This window comes from Bidens hawaiensis, unplaced genomic scaffold, assembly GCF_021521415.1.
Source record: "Bidens hawaiensis isolate Kalapana, Puna unplaced genomic scaffold, B.hawaiensis_p1.1 tig00009022_1, whole genome shotgun sequence".
NCBI lineage: Eukaryota > Viridiplantae > Streptophyta > Magnoliopsida > Asterales > Asteraceae > Bidens > Bidens hawaiensis.
This window is the reverse complement of record NW_027491658.1, coordinates 639275-653182: the sequence shown is the minus strand read 5'-3', so window position 1 is coordinate 653182 and position 13908 is coordinate 639275. Positions and strand designations below refer to the sequence as shown.

The following is a 13908-nucleotide window of genomic DNA, read 5'->3' as shown; positions in this document are numbered from 1 at the left end:
GAATGAACGACATAGACTCCGTCCTAAAAAAAAGCTATATTATATTTTATACGGGCTTTTCTTTTTGCAATCGTATCAATCGGTCGATATCTCTTATGCTGGTTTTTGTAGTGACCTCGAACGGTAACCTCTTGAGTATCTTGTCATTACTTGATTTCTATATTATATTTTGGAGGTGTAGATATGATTTCAAGAGAAACAGACTTATGATTATATTATTTTATCCAGAAGGAACAAATATCATTATTATACAATCATGTACAAGATCTAATTGAGCAGTTTAAACTTCAGCCATTTATATATATATAAAATATATATATATATATATATATATATATATATATATATATCCTAAGGAATAACAAAGGAGTCATTACTTGTGAGAAACGTACCGCAAGTGAAACAAAAATGAAAAATATTCATGTTCTAGTTATACCTTATCCAGCGCAAGGCCATGTGATTCCTCTTATGGAGGCAGCACGATGCTTCACTAGCAACGGTCTAAAGGTCACGTTTGTGAACACAGAGTATACTCACAAACAGGTTATGAGTGCTTGTGCAGAGATGAACGGTCGAAATGATTTGATACAAATGGTTTTGATATCAGATGGGATGCAACCAGGTGATGACAGGAATGATCTGGGGAAGTTGACAAAAACAATGTTTCAACTCATGCCAGCCAAACTGGAAGAGCTAATAAATGATATTAACGGAAATGATGCCGAGAAAGTTACATGCATCATTGCGGACTGTTACATGGGATGGGTTTCAAAAGTTGCTCGGAAGACAGGTATTAGACTAGCACTCTTTTGTCCCAGCTCTGCTGCAGCTTTGGCCTTGATCAAGAGCGTTCAAAAGATGATGGATGATGAAGTTATAGACAGCAACGGTAAGATAACATTTAATTGACTTACAAAGCCAAAGTATGAAGTTTGTGCCCATGATCGATAAACACAAAAACGAAATTTAGATCATAAGCTCGATCTTTGTAATTCTAATTAGCTCGAAAATCACAATTCTTAAACTCACAATGATATAACCCACAAGCTCAGGTATATATACTAGTTTAAACATGAAAACCTAATTAGACTAGAATACAAACTTCTTATCATACTCAAATGTTAATTAGTAAAAACGTATTTAAACAATAATTAATAAATAAATTCCTTGTTGTCCAAATCATTTACTCGACTTGTTCACCAAGTAATTTATTTCATGTAAACCAAGTCATGTGCTCAACCTGATAAACAAGACACCAACTCATCATAGGCTCAATGAGTCGGCCCAACGGAAACAAAGTATTTAGCCTTACGCAATGAATCTTTTCTTTCAGGGGAAACTTTAACCGATCAAACGGTTCAGCTGTCGACCTCCATGCCGTCCATGAACCCTGCAAATTTTTTATGGGCTTGTGTAGGTGATCCGGCCACAAACCAACTTATATTTGAATTCGCTGTTCTCGAAGGTAAAGAAGCGGCAAAAGCTGCAGACCACATAATTTGCAACTCAACCATGGATCTGGAGCTTGGGGCGTTCGCACTATTTCCAAAGATGTTGCCAATAGGTCAACTTTTGGCGACCAATAAATCCACAAAGAAAGTAGGCCACTTCTGGACTGAAGACTCCTCTTGCCTAAGATGGCTTGATCAACAGCCAGCCAGCTCGGTCGTTTATGTGGCATTTGGGAGCTTCACAATATTTGACCAACTCCAGTTTGAAGAGTTGGAGTTGGCACTCGAGGATATGAAAAGACCATTCTTGTGGGTTGTTCGACCTGGAACAAATGGCAATACGGACTATGTATACCCAAGTGGGTACATGGAGAGAATAGGCTTTCATGGGAAAGTGGTCAGCTGGGCACCCCAGCAGGAGGTCCTAAAACATCCGTCAGTGGCTTGTTTCGTGAGTCATTGTGGGGTGGAACTCTACAATGGAAGGCGTCAGCAATGGCGTTCCTTTCTTATGTTGGTCTTACTTTGCTGATCAGTTTTTTAACAAAACATACGTGTGTGACATTTGGAAAACTGGAGTGGGTTTGAACCAAGATGAAACTGGTATTGTTACTCGAGGAGAAATCAAGAGTAAAGTGGAGCACTTGCTCAACAACAACACAATCAAAGAAAACGCCTTGAATTTGCAGGAAAAGGTGATGGATTGCCTCCGAGCAGGAAATTCCTCTAATAAAAATCTCAACAAGTTCATTGATTGGGTAAAGGGAGGATATGATCATTGTCATGTGAATGAACCTGCAAATGTTATGGTGCACAACCTTTAACTTATGTTGTAGCTCACAAAATATGTATAAGTTATGTAATTTTCATGTATGTTTCCGATTGATTTTGTTTTTACATTGTTTGTATGGAGTATAAACAGGATATGAGTGGCTAAACATGAATCAGAAGAAGCTTAATCCAGTCATGAAAGTATTGGAGTGGTTTCATTTCCTGTTGTCTGAAAGTCACTCTTTCCTTAATTATAGAAAGATGGTTAGATCACGGTGTACTTAGTATACGATAATTGTTAATAGCATAGACCATGGTTGAAGGATTAATCTTGAATATTAATAAGGTTAAGGGTTTATTATGTTATATTTATTTTACTTAATTGAATTGTAGTAGGTTTAAGAAAGGTATGTCTTGGAGAGCAAGTTTAGTGGATCTATATATAGGGTCTAGATTATTAGTTTTATTAGAGAGAGTTGAGAGAGGGTTAAGAGAGAGTCAAGGAGTCTCATATCCGTGTACGTTTGATAAGTTCGTGAAGTTCGTTTGGTATGTTCGTTTGATATATGAAAAGAGTCTAGGGTTGTCACCCCAATATCTCGTGTTTGTTTGTTTGATAAGTTCGTTTGATATGATTGTTTGATCCGTCTGGGCCAACAATGGTCGTCTAACCGCACCATATATGATCAATAACCACATTTTCGAGCAATCATGGCTATGTTAAATAGACGGTTATTTTCATAATTTGAACCAGCCGTCCAAAGTGACATTTTCTCATATTTTTGACAATTATTTTTCTAGATGCGCCAGTTCACAACGGTTTAGCAATCACTCTCTTGTTTTCTAGTAGTTAGTGACGGTTCTAGAACACGAATCATTATTAACTTACAGAGATTGTCACAATCAGTTATTGATATGCGAAGTGGTGTAGTTGGTCACAATCATAATGTCATGTATAAATATAGGACCTTGCCACCACATAAACTTGTCCATTTGTTTTTTAAACCCGCAAAGATGAAGAGGTTAAAGATGACCATATAAAAACCACAGGATGATTGGGAACAGTATGCCAAGATGACAACATAAATCGGTGAGTATGTTCAAATTGCCGGTGATCATCTTCTTGTAACAAATCCCAAGGTAAACTAAATTTTCAAGTGCATAACCCATTTTAAACTAGCAATCAAATACTTCAAACAATAAATATATATAAACACCAACTCCTGTAATGAACAATATAACAGATTTACAAAGGCAAAAAAACTACCATATCTTTACCAAACCAAAACATCTCAGTATGTAAATCCAACTATAGCATCATCACAAAATCATCATAAATAACAAATCGTGTACATACACACCCGTATCGCAGCCCTTACCGACCACCCTGACGCCTCATCTCCGCAGCCTGACCGTTCCCTCGGAAATACATGTATACTTGCTGCATAACCACAAATATTATATCAAATTCGGGTTGAATTCTATATGTTCTTTGGAAAAGTCAAACCTTTGACATTTTAGTCAAATATTTGACCTGCTAGTTAAAAACTTATACGAACCTGAATAACCCACACGCTTAGTAGCGCCTCAACGCAGAAAAACCCGAACCCAAGAAAGTAGAAGATCTATGCACCATAAATATTATAAAATATTAATACAAGAAATATGAATTTAATATAAATAAAAAACAGGATATAAAGTTATAGACATACCCCGACCAAAGCTTGATCACCTATAAGATCAACGGCTGGTAGGATACCTCTGTTCCAAATTAGGAAAAAAAAAGAAAAGAAAAAAAACGGAATTAAGAAACTGGGAATATTTTATAAATAACTTTAAAATTTAAATACAATACTCACGCGAGAGATTTTCCTTTGAAGACAATGGGAGGAGCGACCGCAGCAAAGATTACAAATCCTATGTGCAACTAAAATATCAAGAAATGGTTAGAAAACTGTGGTTCAAAAAGTTAAATTACCCGAGAAGATCGACTCACCAAGTAAAACAGAAAGAACCAACCAAACCTAAATGCACTTTCATTCCTACAAACACAATTTGCAATGTTAATATATTACTTGAGTCGCAAGTCATTCGAATATTTTATGGTAATAAAGATTTACCTAAAAGCACGATAAAGTGGTCGGTACCACAAAACATAGGCAAGTGGAACACCTAATATGAAGTAGATAATTGCAAGAAACCAGATCTTCGGGTCTGTAACGGAATGATAAAAGAAAACATATTAGAGTAGGTGAATGACGGTTTTACTCTCTCGAATGTGGCTTAACACAAACCTTCTCCTTTAATCCATGCTGTTGTTGTAGCAATAATGTTCCAAAAAAGACAAAATACCAACCCTGTTTCGCACATTTATACGGGTTATTTAAAATATTGAGAAAGAAATAGTTATTATCGAAGGAATGAAACTTGTATGCAGATAATAAGACTCATACCTAAGTATGTGCTAAATGCAACATACTGCAATTTCTGAAGATGAATCGGTATCTCATTTGCAATATCGTGATGAATAATTGGGAAAAACGGTGGCCAATTTTTCTCCTCGAGAACAATACCAGCTGAAATTGAAGACGTTAAATATAAGGCAGTCATGTGCATATACATATACATATATGTATACATCTGTGAGAAAGATGCAAAAGAATGTAGTACCTCGAGCAGCGGCCTCCTCTTTTCGTCTTACAATCTGCAAACAGTTATAAATACTTGATAAATAATTTATCTTAAAATATAATTTCACACATAAGAACATAATATTTTACCTCTTCCCTTTTCTTGAGCTCAGCTTCCCTGGCTTGCAGCTCTCGCTCTCTCTTCTTTAAATCCTTTAACAACATTTCATTGTCAAAATGTGACACAAAACAAAACCGTGAAAAGAATAAATAATAAACTCATAAAATGTAAATTTTAGAACGTACAGAAGCGGTATCGAGAGGAATGTCAGCCGTGCTATTATAGAAATCTGCTGGTTCATGCGGAAGAGGTGAAAGCCTAGAGTTTGCAGCAGGAGGAACACTCTGATAAAAAATAAATAAGCAAAATCAAAAAGCATGCATGATTTAACTTGATGAATAAAGTGCAGCTAATTATGTGCTTACCGACGTGTAGAAAGAACCTCCACTATAGTTTGTCTTGCCATTGCCTTTTTGATCCTGATCATGTTATACAAACAGAATTTGAAATTTTATACATACACTCATACAGATTTGGCGTAATTCTAATGGTAGTAAAATGACTAAAATAGCCCTGTATCTAAGAAGCCTGATTAATAATAATACTTATAATTTAAACAATTTACTGCAAATCTCATACATCATTTCTGTATGCAGCCGATAACATAAAGAAATCATAGAAAATGGATTGATTGAATAGCTTAAAAACTAGATAGAATTGACATCAATCAGTTTTAATCACTAAAATTTAACAAATCACAGATTATATACAATTTCAGAAGAAGCAAAAAACATGAACAATTTTTCTGATCATGTAAAAAAAGGAATCACTCGTATACGTAGGGCTCTATAATTGTTTAAACAGGTAACTAAAGTCTGCAGCAACAAAGCCAATAAACACTGTAGGGGTGACACTCGTGTCGGGTTAGCGGCTCGAAATGTGCAACACGAAACCGACCCATATTATTATTTGTGTCAAAGATTTCAACCCTAACCCACACATACATAATTTGGGTCAACCCGGACACGACCCTTTTAACCCATTATTAAAAATGACTCATACATGTTGACGAGTTACAAGTGTTGTACCGGCAAGTGTATTATGTCTAACAGTGGAGTTGATCAAGGTTTTTTTTTTTTGCTAAGCAAGTGTTTTTGTTGATAAATGTTTTTCCTTGATAATTGTTTTTTCTTGATCAATTTCACTGTTGTCCATCGGCTTGTACGTAACTAATGGTACCTTAGTTTGTAATGATCATGGATGTTTTTAATATAATTTGGTAATGTTATGGTTGGTTCAGGATGATTACGATTTACGTTATAAATTATTATTTGAATTTGGGTAACTCTTTGAATTTGGAGGGAAATAGATGGTAAGGACACAAACTGCAACTAATTAAAGCACATAGATGCAAATTGCAATCGGATCCCGCCCCAAAGCCACAGGGACCCAGACTGCAATATACTCTAGATATAATTTAGAGTTGGTAGAGTAAATGAGAAATATGAATAGTTCTTATTTTTATAAACAAAAAAACTTTAAAAAACGGATTGGAAATTGTAAGTGTATTTTCGTATTAAGATGGTAAATAATTATTATAAAATTAAAAAAGTGTTTTTTAAAATACTTAAAAGGGTTAGCCGGTCAATCTGAACCCAACCTGTGTTTTATATGGGTCAACCCAAATCCTCCCATTTTTATACGGGTCAACCTGAACCCGACTTGTTTACTGAACGGGACATGTTAGCCGGCCCAAAACCATAATTCAAGGGAACGAATTAAACCAGCAGAAAGTTACTTGGATCAATCGTAAACAAAGGTCAATCATAAAGCATAAGTAACTAAATAACCGGTGATCAAAGCATAAACAGCATGAACTTAAATGGTACCCCCCATACTCTTATCAAATAATAACTGAGACTTTACGATCAAATTTCAATGAAAAACATAATTAATAATAATAACTTACAGCAAAAGGATTAACATCTTCGCCATCGTCAAATGGGTTCGGATCATAACGACCAGCCATCGCTACCAAACCAAATTATTATGAACAGATGGGAATTGAAAGTATCAAATCAAATTACACAATAAAGAAAAAAGTTATTAGAGAGAGCTTGAAAAATAAATAAATAAAAAAACTTAGGCGTGTTGAAATACGAGAGAGAAAAGGAAGAATATAGATGACGAATTTTCTCAGTGTCTTTAAATTGACCGCTATATAACATCATGAAAATTTATTCTTTCTTTTTTCTTTTTAAATCCATTAAAAATTACACCAAAATTTGATGTTAACAGATTATAAACCTGATTACAAACTTCTGCGTCGGCTATGCATTTATATGATAAAGACTATATTTTATTAAACGGTTTATTCTTTTTTTAATTGAATATAATATTTACAGGATCGTACTAACTATTCGTTTGGTATCTGTCTTTATAGAAAAAATATATATATATATATAACTATAAAAAAAAATTATTATAAAAGATTAATTGGTCCAATGGTAGTCTAATGATTTTTTTTATATAAAAGGCTGTAGACTTGAGTCTCACGTGATGCATTTAATTTTGGGTTGAGTCAGGGAGTTTTCTCACTTTTGGGTTTCCTCTTATATTGGTGAGTCGGGTCATCACGTTATGTTTTTGGGCGGATGGGTGATCACGGGTTTACAAGCGTTTGCTACTACTAAATAATAATAAAGAGAAGCTATTTAGAATCTACGTTGTCATAGACATTTAAAAAATCAATTGTGTCTTGAAATTTTTAACTCCGGTATTTAGAATCTACGTTGTCATAGGCATTTAAAAAATCAATTGTGTCTTGACATTTAAAAAATCAATAAGTTGTTTTATTGTTATATCTAGATAAAGTAGGTTGTTGTGCAACTTATCTTAAAAGAAAGAAAAATCTTGAAATCGCGTTTTGCTTTACACCTCAAAACATGTTAGCCATCAAAATATGTTTGAACTTAGTTTAAAATGTGCGTCAGAACGAAAACTTAAACTCGGGTCGCTTACAACTATAGATGTAATCTATTGAATTATAAAATCAATTTATTATTAAAGACCCATTTGGAGTGGACGATGAATGTTGAATGGTTCAACGACTCCATCCTGGATTATTTAATCAATCTATTGAATGTTTGAAGACTATTAAATTGGTTCTAGAATGGATTTAAACGTGGACAACAAAGATAAAAATTGTCTTCAATTTTGACCATAGGTGTGGATTAGTTGACAATTTTAGTCTTTTGGTTAAATGACAATACAGTCCTTAACTCCTTAACCCTTGGTTTCTTACAAATTACAATTGTAAGTTTGTTTTTTTAATGTTACATATGTGTTTATTCTTACAGGAAGCCACAGCTGATTTCATAATTATAAATATTTTAAAGAAAGTCGGTGGTGCTTGACGGCTAATTCTATTTAGCACTATTAGAATGCCATTGCATCAATTGCTTTGGCTAAAAATATCTATTATTATAGATTTCTTAAGACGTTTAAATATATTATATTACAAATTTAAATTAAATTAATAATAAGTTTTAACTTATGCAAATGAATAGTACATGACAAGGCTAAGGCTGTTTATCATCCTTCTGTTTTGATAAATTTTTAGAATACGTAGAAAATTAGAGGAAATGAATAGATTTTTATCTTTTAATTTGATTTTGACAAATTCTTTTCACAACTTATAATAACAATCATAAAGAAGTAAGAAGTTAACGGTTAGAGATGACATAACCGGATTTATAGTGATTCAAGTGAATGTTAACTAATTCATTTTACGTCCTCTCCCCGGTCCTCAATCGAAAGTTTTCTTCACTAGTCGTCTCCCTTAAACGGTAAGGATCACCATTACAAAAGTTTCACTCTTCAAAGTAAGCAATCGATCACCTTCTTCACCAAGCACAACGAGTACTTAGCTTTACAATTTCTTCTAATGTCACTATAACAAGATAGTGAGTCTTCACATGACAACTAATTAACTCTATATCAAGATAGAGTTCTCAACCCAACAAAACAAACACTATGTCAAGATAGTGTGTTACCCTCTCAAATCACCAACTAGTGATGATTCCTCACTTGTCAAAACACTATAACAACCTCTAGTACCCCTCAAATTACAAGTAAGTTGGTTGGATGATAGCTTAGAAAAGCTATTCTTTTTGCTCTACACTTTTAGCCTTTTCTCTGGATAATTGAAGCTTGATTAGATTTGAATAATGGAATAGATTAACCTTGAAGTGTGTGTGTAGGCAAGTGTGTGAGAGACAAGACTAAGGGAAAAATGACCGGACGATCGCTTCCACGACCGTGGATGCCCAGTCCACTTCATATTGGTTTTCCCAATATGAACGTTATGTGTGGTTATTGTCTTGGTATTTTGGCTTCTAATGTTGATCAACACATCTTAAAACGTGCCCCAATCACTTCTCACTTATCCAAGCAACACAACCAAGTATTTCACCCCAAATAGTTAAGCATACTTTATCATCTTCAACCAAAGTTTCAACTCATTCCACATTTAAGTTAGACTTGCCCCTTTAATAGATTTGGTTGTCCAATGCATGAAGGAGATGGAAGATCGACTTACCTAGAGTGGAATAAGTAGTTTAATATTTGAAATTCAAATATTTTACATATTTAAACAATTGCGTTTAAATATATAATTTTATAAACTTACTCTAAGTTTATAAAAACTAACAACTTATCTTAACTAAGTTGTTAATTAGTCTTAATTGATCAGTCTTGTGATTTCTTCATCTTCATGTTGGTGTAGAATTCTTGGTTTATCCCTTTGTATACATAAACTTTATAATCTTAATCTTGAGTATAGTCTTGATTAAATTTAGTGTTGCCTAATTGTGACTAATGATCATCAAGTGTTGAGAGACATGTGTGTGACATATAGTTATTAGTGATGAACTAGAACTATTTTATGTCATTTTATCTTAATTAAGCCATTATCAAAGCATTATGTTGATTAATGTTTAAACCATTGTTTTCCCAACAATCTTCCCCTTTTTGATAATCCCAAAACTCAATTGAACACATTTTATTAAATGACATAAATTGGTTAGAATTAACTACATTGATGACTATGTTAATAGTGTCACACAACTTAATCATTGGTTATCATCACAAGTCTTCAAAAGTTTGGTTGTGGATTTTCAAAAACAGGTCTTCAAACTTTAACATGTAGTTGTTGTACATAGAACTTTTAAAATATCCAAGTCTTCAAAAGTTCATGGTGTGTTTTCAATAATCTTCATTTAATCTTCCAATTTCTTCCCCCCACCCCCTTTTTTTGTTGTTGTCAAAAAGATACCCCACCACCTGAAAAAATACGACTTGAAACAACGTTCCCCCTTAATTGAAGAACCATTTTGAATAAACTCCCCCATAAACCATGCATAGTCATCACAAAACAATTTTAGTGGAACAAGCAAAATATATATTTAAAACAAATAAGTATAATCAAATAATCATAACACAAATGCATATGCAAACAACCATAAGAGTTATAAAAATGGTTAATCCATAACTAAAACTTGATCTTGAAATACAAGATCATTAACCATCATAAGTTAATAAGTGTTAAAACAACTAAACATAAATGTCTTACGTGGATAACATAAACCACAACCTAAACATAGTAATATTGTCTTAAAACATAACAAAAGACCATCATGAGAAAAACCATGAACAAAAAACCAACTTAATCATGAGTTGGTGAACCAGAGCAATCCGAAATGGCTTTCTTCGGGTATGTAACAATATTGTCCAATAGAGTTGTATTGCGAGCAACACCACGTTGTAAACTTTGAAGGTGATTGCACGATCAAGATTAATGGTACTTTATGTGGCCTCAATATGTGGAGCACAAGCATCATCACTAAGGTCAAAGACATTTTCGGCTTCAACAACATCATCATCATCAATGTCATGAAGAGGTTTCTTGGAGGTTGGAAGACGAGTCATACATTTGAGAGTTGTGGCATCGAGGGGTTTGGATTTAGGAATAAATCCAGAGGAGATGTGAAGATTAGGAGTACAAAACACACGATTTAGAAGTCTACCAAAAGGTATAAGTTGGTGTTTCAACCGCTCTCGAGTATAAGTTGTTTTTTTATGGTTATTGTCACACCCCGACCAAGGGTGGCGGAACATGCTGAGGTGTAACGATTGCCCATAAACACATGACACTAATTAAAATGACAATATTTAACAAACTCATTTCATTTCACATCGTCGAAAATGTCACATAACGAATATTCAAAAGATAGTCACAACAAGATATAACAAAATATAGCAAATCAAATATTGTTCATTTTGCTAAATATCCTAAAGGTCTCGATAACGTTTTCTTCAATCTCCACAATCAACCTAGATGCAAACCTTTAACATTTCATAAAATAAAGTTTGTCAACACAAAAGGTTGGTGAGAAATTCATAAGTTTTGAGCATATATGTATATAATAATAAAAGCCACAAACTTGTATACAAAACAACAAATAAATAGCAATAATTTGGATAAAATGAGGTCGCTAATAAGAATACATTAGCGGCACCGTCTATAAGAGAATACCAAATAGATTCGGATTTCTTGAGGTCGTTAATAAGAATACATTAACGACACCGTGCCATAAGAGAATACCAGATGGTTCACGGATTTATGAATCAACCTTCCAAAAGCGGTAAAACACATAAGCATGTAATCATGTAAGCATAGAACACCAAATCGAGCATTTATTAAAGAAAAGTATACAATAACGATTGTGGTTTAAGTTCAAGTATAAAACATTTAATTTGAATAAGTATGAAATGTCACCCCCAAAACGAAAGATGGAAAACGGGTATGAAAGTACTCACGTTCAAGTATAAAACTTGATTGGTAAAAGATGAATAACCGGATGGATGAAGTTTAACGAGCAAGGCCTAAATGAAAAATAAATTCTTGGATTAAAAGGTTGTCTTGAAGGTATGTAAGTAAAATAAATGCTGCGAAAAGTAAACAATTTAAAATTGAAGGTTTAAAATGTAACTATTGAAGAATTTATGATAATAACCCTTTAAAAATGTAAGTTTGCTCGAAACCGGGTTAAAGTATCTAACCTTAATACTTACTTAACCTATTTTAAGTAATAAGGTGGGTAAAAATGCAAGAATGCAAGTCCCTTGGAATAAAGATACTAAAACGGGTTTTAACGAGTGTTCGGGTTGTCGGTTCGGGTCTTGACAAATGGTCAAACCCAAAGTCAACTTTTCAAAATATTAATTGTTATGAGGTAACTCATTAAAATATAATGACAATTAACCAAGTATGTAGATCTATTGTTTTAGAACTAACAACGCATGTTAAGCGAGTGTTCGGTTTTGTTGGTCCAAACTATTTTATGAGATCAAATTGGATCCAACACTTCCAAGTACTTAGAAAATAATTAAAATCAGTTTGTAAACTATTTTTAAAGAAATATACAAGCCTTGATAGCTAAAAACACACTTGTGTGTCTTAAGCGAGTAAAAATCGGATTGGTTCGGTTTCCATCTCACAATATGTTCCTTGATGGTATTCCACATAAACAAATATCATAGGTCTTGTATAATAATTTATAAATGAAAATATTTAAGTTTTACAACCAAAAAGTTAACAACAAGTCTTTTAAGCAAAAGTTTCTGTTTGGTTCGGTTCCCATCTCACAATATGTTCCTTGATGGATTCCACATGCTTAATATCAAAGACTTGTAAAAATTATTTTAGAAACTCAAATCTAACATTAAACATGTTTAAACAACTATTTGAACAAAACTAGTAAGCAAAAGTTCGGTTTCCGGTTTGGACTATTTACGGTTAAACCAATGTTAGTCTATACAAACCCACACCATGGAACTTCATAAATAAATTAAAATAAGCAGAGGTTAGTCATGGTTTGTATGTATTAACAAGTTATATATATATATATATATATATATATATATATATATATATATATATCAAGAACACGAAGTCCTCCATGAAGTCTTGCCTTACGAGGTCGAAACTTAACCGATCGGAACCGGAGAAGCAACTACCAAAGGAAACAAAGGGTATTATATTATATATATGTTGTACCACCATATTTAAGTGTTAGTTATGTTAGATAAACAAGTTAGAAAGAAAGATTAAACTCAGTTTGACTTTTAGAAGTCAAACCTTCAAGAACACAATAATAACAACCTTAAGATCTTTGTATTTGAGAGAGAATTTGGTGTTGTAGCAGGTGTAAATGAGGGGAAATGAGTGTGTATATATAGGGTAATGTTGGTCAAATATGGGTGTTAAACACAAGAAATTTCATGCAAAAAGGAGTCAAAACGAGCACAAAAAACAAATAAACGGGCTGATCTGCATCCCGTCGCGCTACGCGGCCAGAATAGGGGTCCCCCGTCGCGCAGCGCGACGGGGTGGATTTCCTGATTTTTCAATATTTTCAAAAATGACAGTTTTGGCCCCCGAAGTTCGTTTTAAATGATTTTTAAGCGTTTTAAAGACCGAAATGAATGTTTTCAAGACCCAACAAGTGTAAAACAATATTGATATAATGCTAAATATATATGTTTCCCTTGTATATTTTATTTAATATTTTAATTGTTTTTGCTCGTTTTTAGTCGAGATTTGTATACTACTAACGTTTTTATATTTCGTAGGTTCCGGGATTTGATCGTGATTAAAAAGGGCGAAAAACGAGCCGAAACGGAGATCCGGAACGCATCAGGAAGGAACCGGACAGAGAACCGGTCAGACCGGGCCGGTCAGGCCGGCCCCCATGGAAGAGCACGCCGCGCTGCGCCTAGGGGAAAGGCCAAAAGCCCTAGGCGCGGCGCCTAGGCACATCTGGGCTAAAATTATTTCGTTTTTGCTTATTGTCGGGCCTTGTTTTCGCTATTTAAACACGTTTAACTTAAACCTGACATAACCTTAAGCCACCAGCCGATTTTAGGAGTTCTT

The 13908-nt window shown here is 33.9% G+C and overlaps 1 protein-coding gene and 1 pseudogene across 1 annotated transcript; one reads left to right on the top strand and one right to left on the bottom strand.

Moving 5' to 3' along the window:
* The first annotated feature begins 408 nt into the window (after positions 1-408).
* LOC143530766 (UDP-glycosyltransferase 83A1-like) lies at positions 409-2376 on the top strand (annotated as a pseudogene).
* A 1104-nt stretch (positions 2377-3480) lies between these two features.
* LOC143530780 (secretory carrier-associated membrane protein 3-like) lies at positions 3481-7020 on the bottom strand. The gene is made up of 13 exons (XM_077026225.1): positions 6883-7020; positions 5339-5392; positions 5159-5257; positions 5003-5065; positions 4893-4926; positions 4676-4798; positions 4517-4579; positions 4343-4436; positions 4219-4264; positions 4082-4149; positions 3935-3983; positions 3782-3847; positions 3481-3663 (listed from the first exon to the last, which is right to left on the bottom strand). The coding sequence occupies exons 1-13, from the start codon at positions 6940-6942 to the stop codon at positions 3598-3600; spliced, it is 885 nt and encodes a 294-aa protein (XP_076882340.1). The 5' UTR covers positions 6943-7020; the 3' UTR covers positions 3481-3597.
* Between the last annotated feature and the right edge of the window lie 6888 nt (positions 7021-13908).

What these genes read in the sequence shown, in the direction of transcription:
- LOC143530780 (XM_077026225.1), bottom strand. Translation starts at nt 6,942, where the DNA reads ATGGCTGGTCGTTATGATCCGAACCCATTTGACGATGGCGAAGATGTT. An exon ending in TTCCTCTCGATACCGCTTCT is followed by an intron (nt 5,066 to 5,158) that starts GTACGTTCTAAA and finishes ATGTTGTTAAAG; the next exon opens with GATTTAAAGAAGAGAGAGCG. An exon ending in AGCTCAAGAAAAGGGAAGAG is followed by an intron (nt 4,927 to 5,002) that starts GTAAAATATTAT and finishes AACTGTTTGCAG; the next exon opens with ATTGTAAGACGAAAAGAGGA.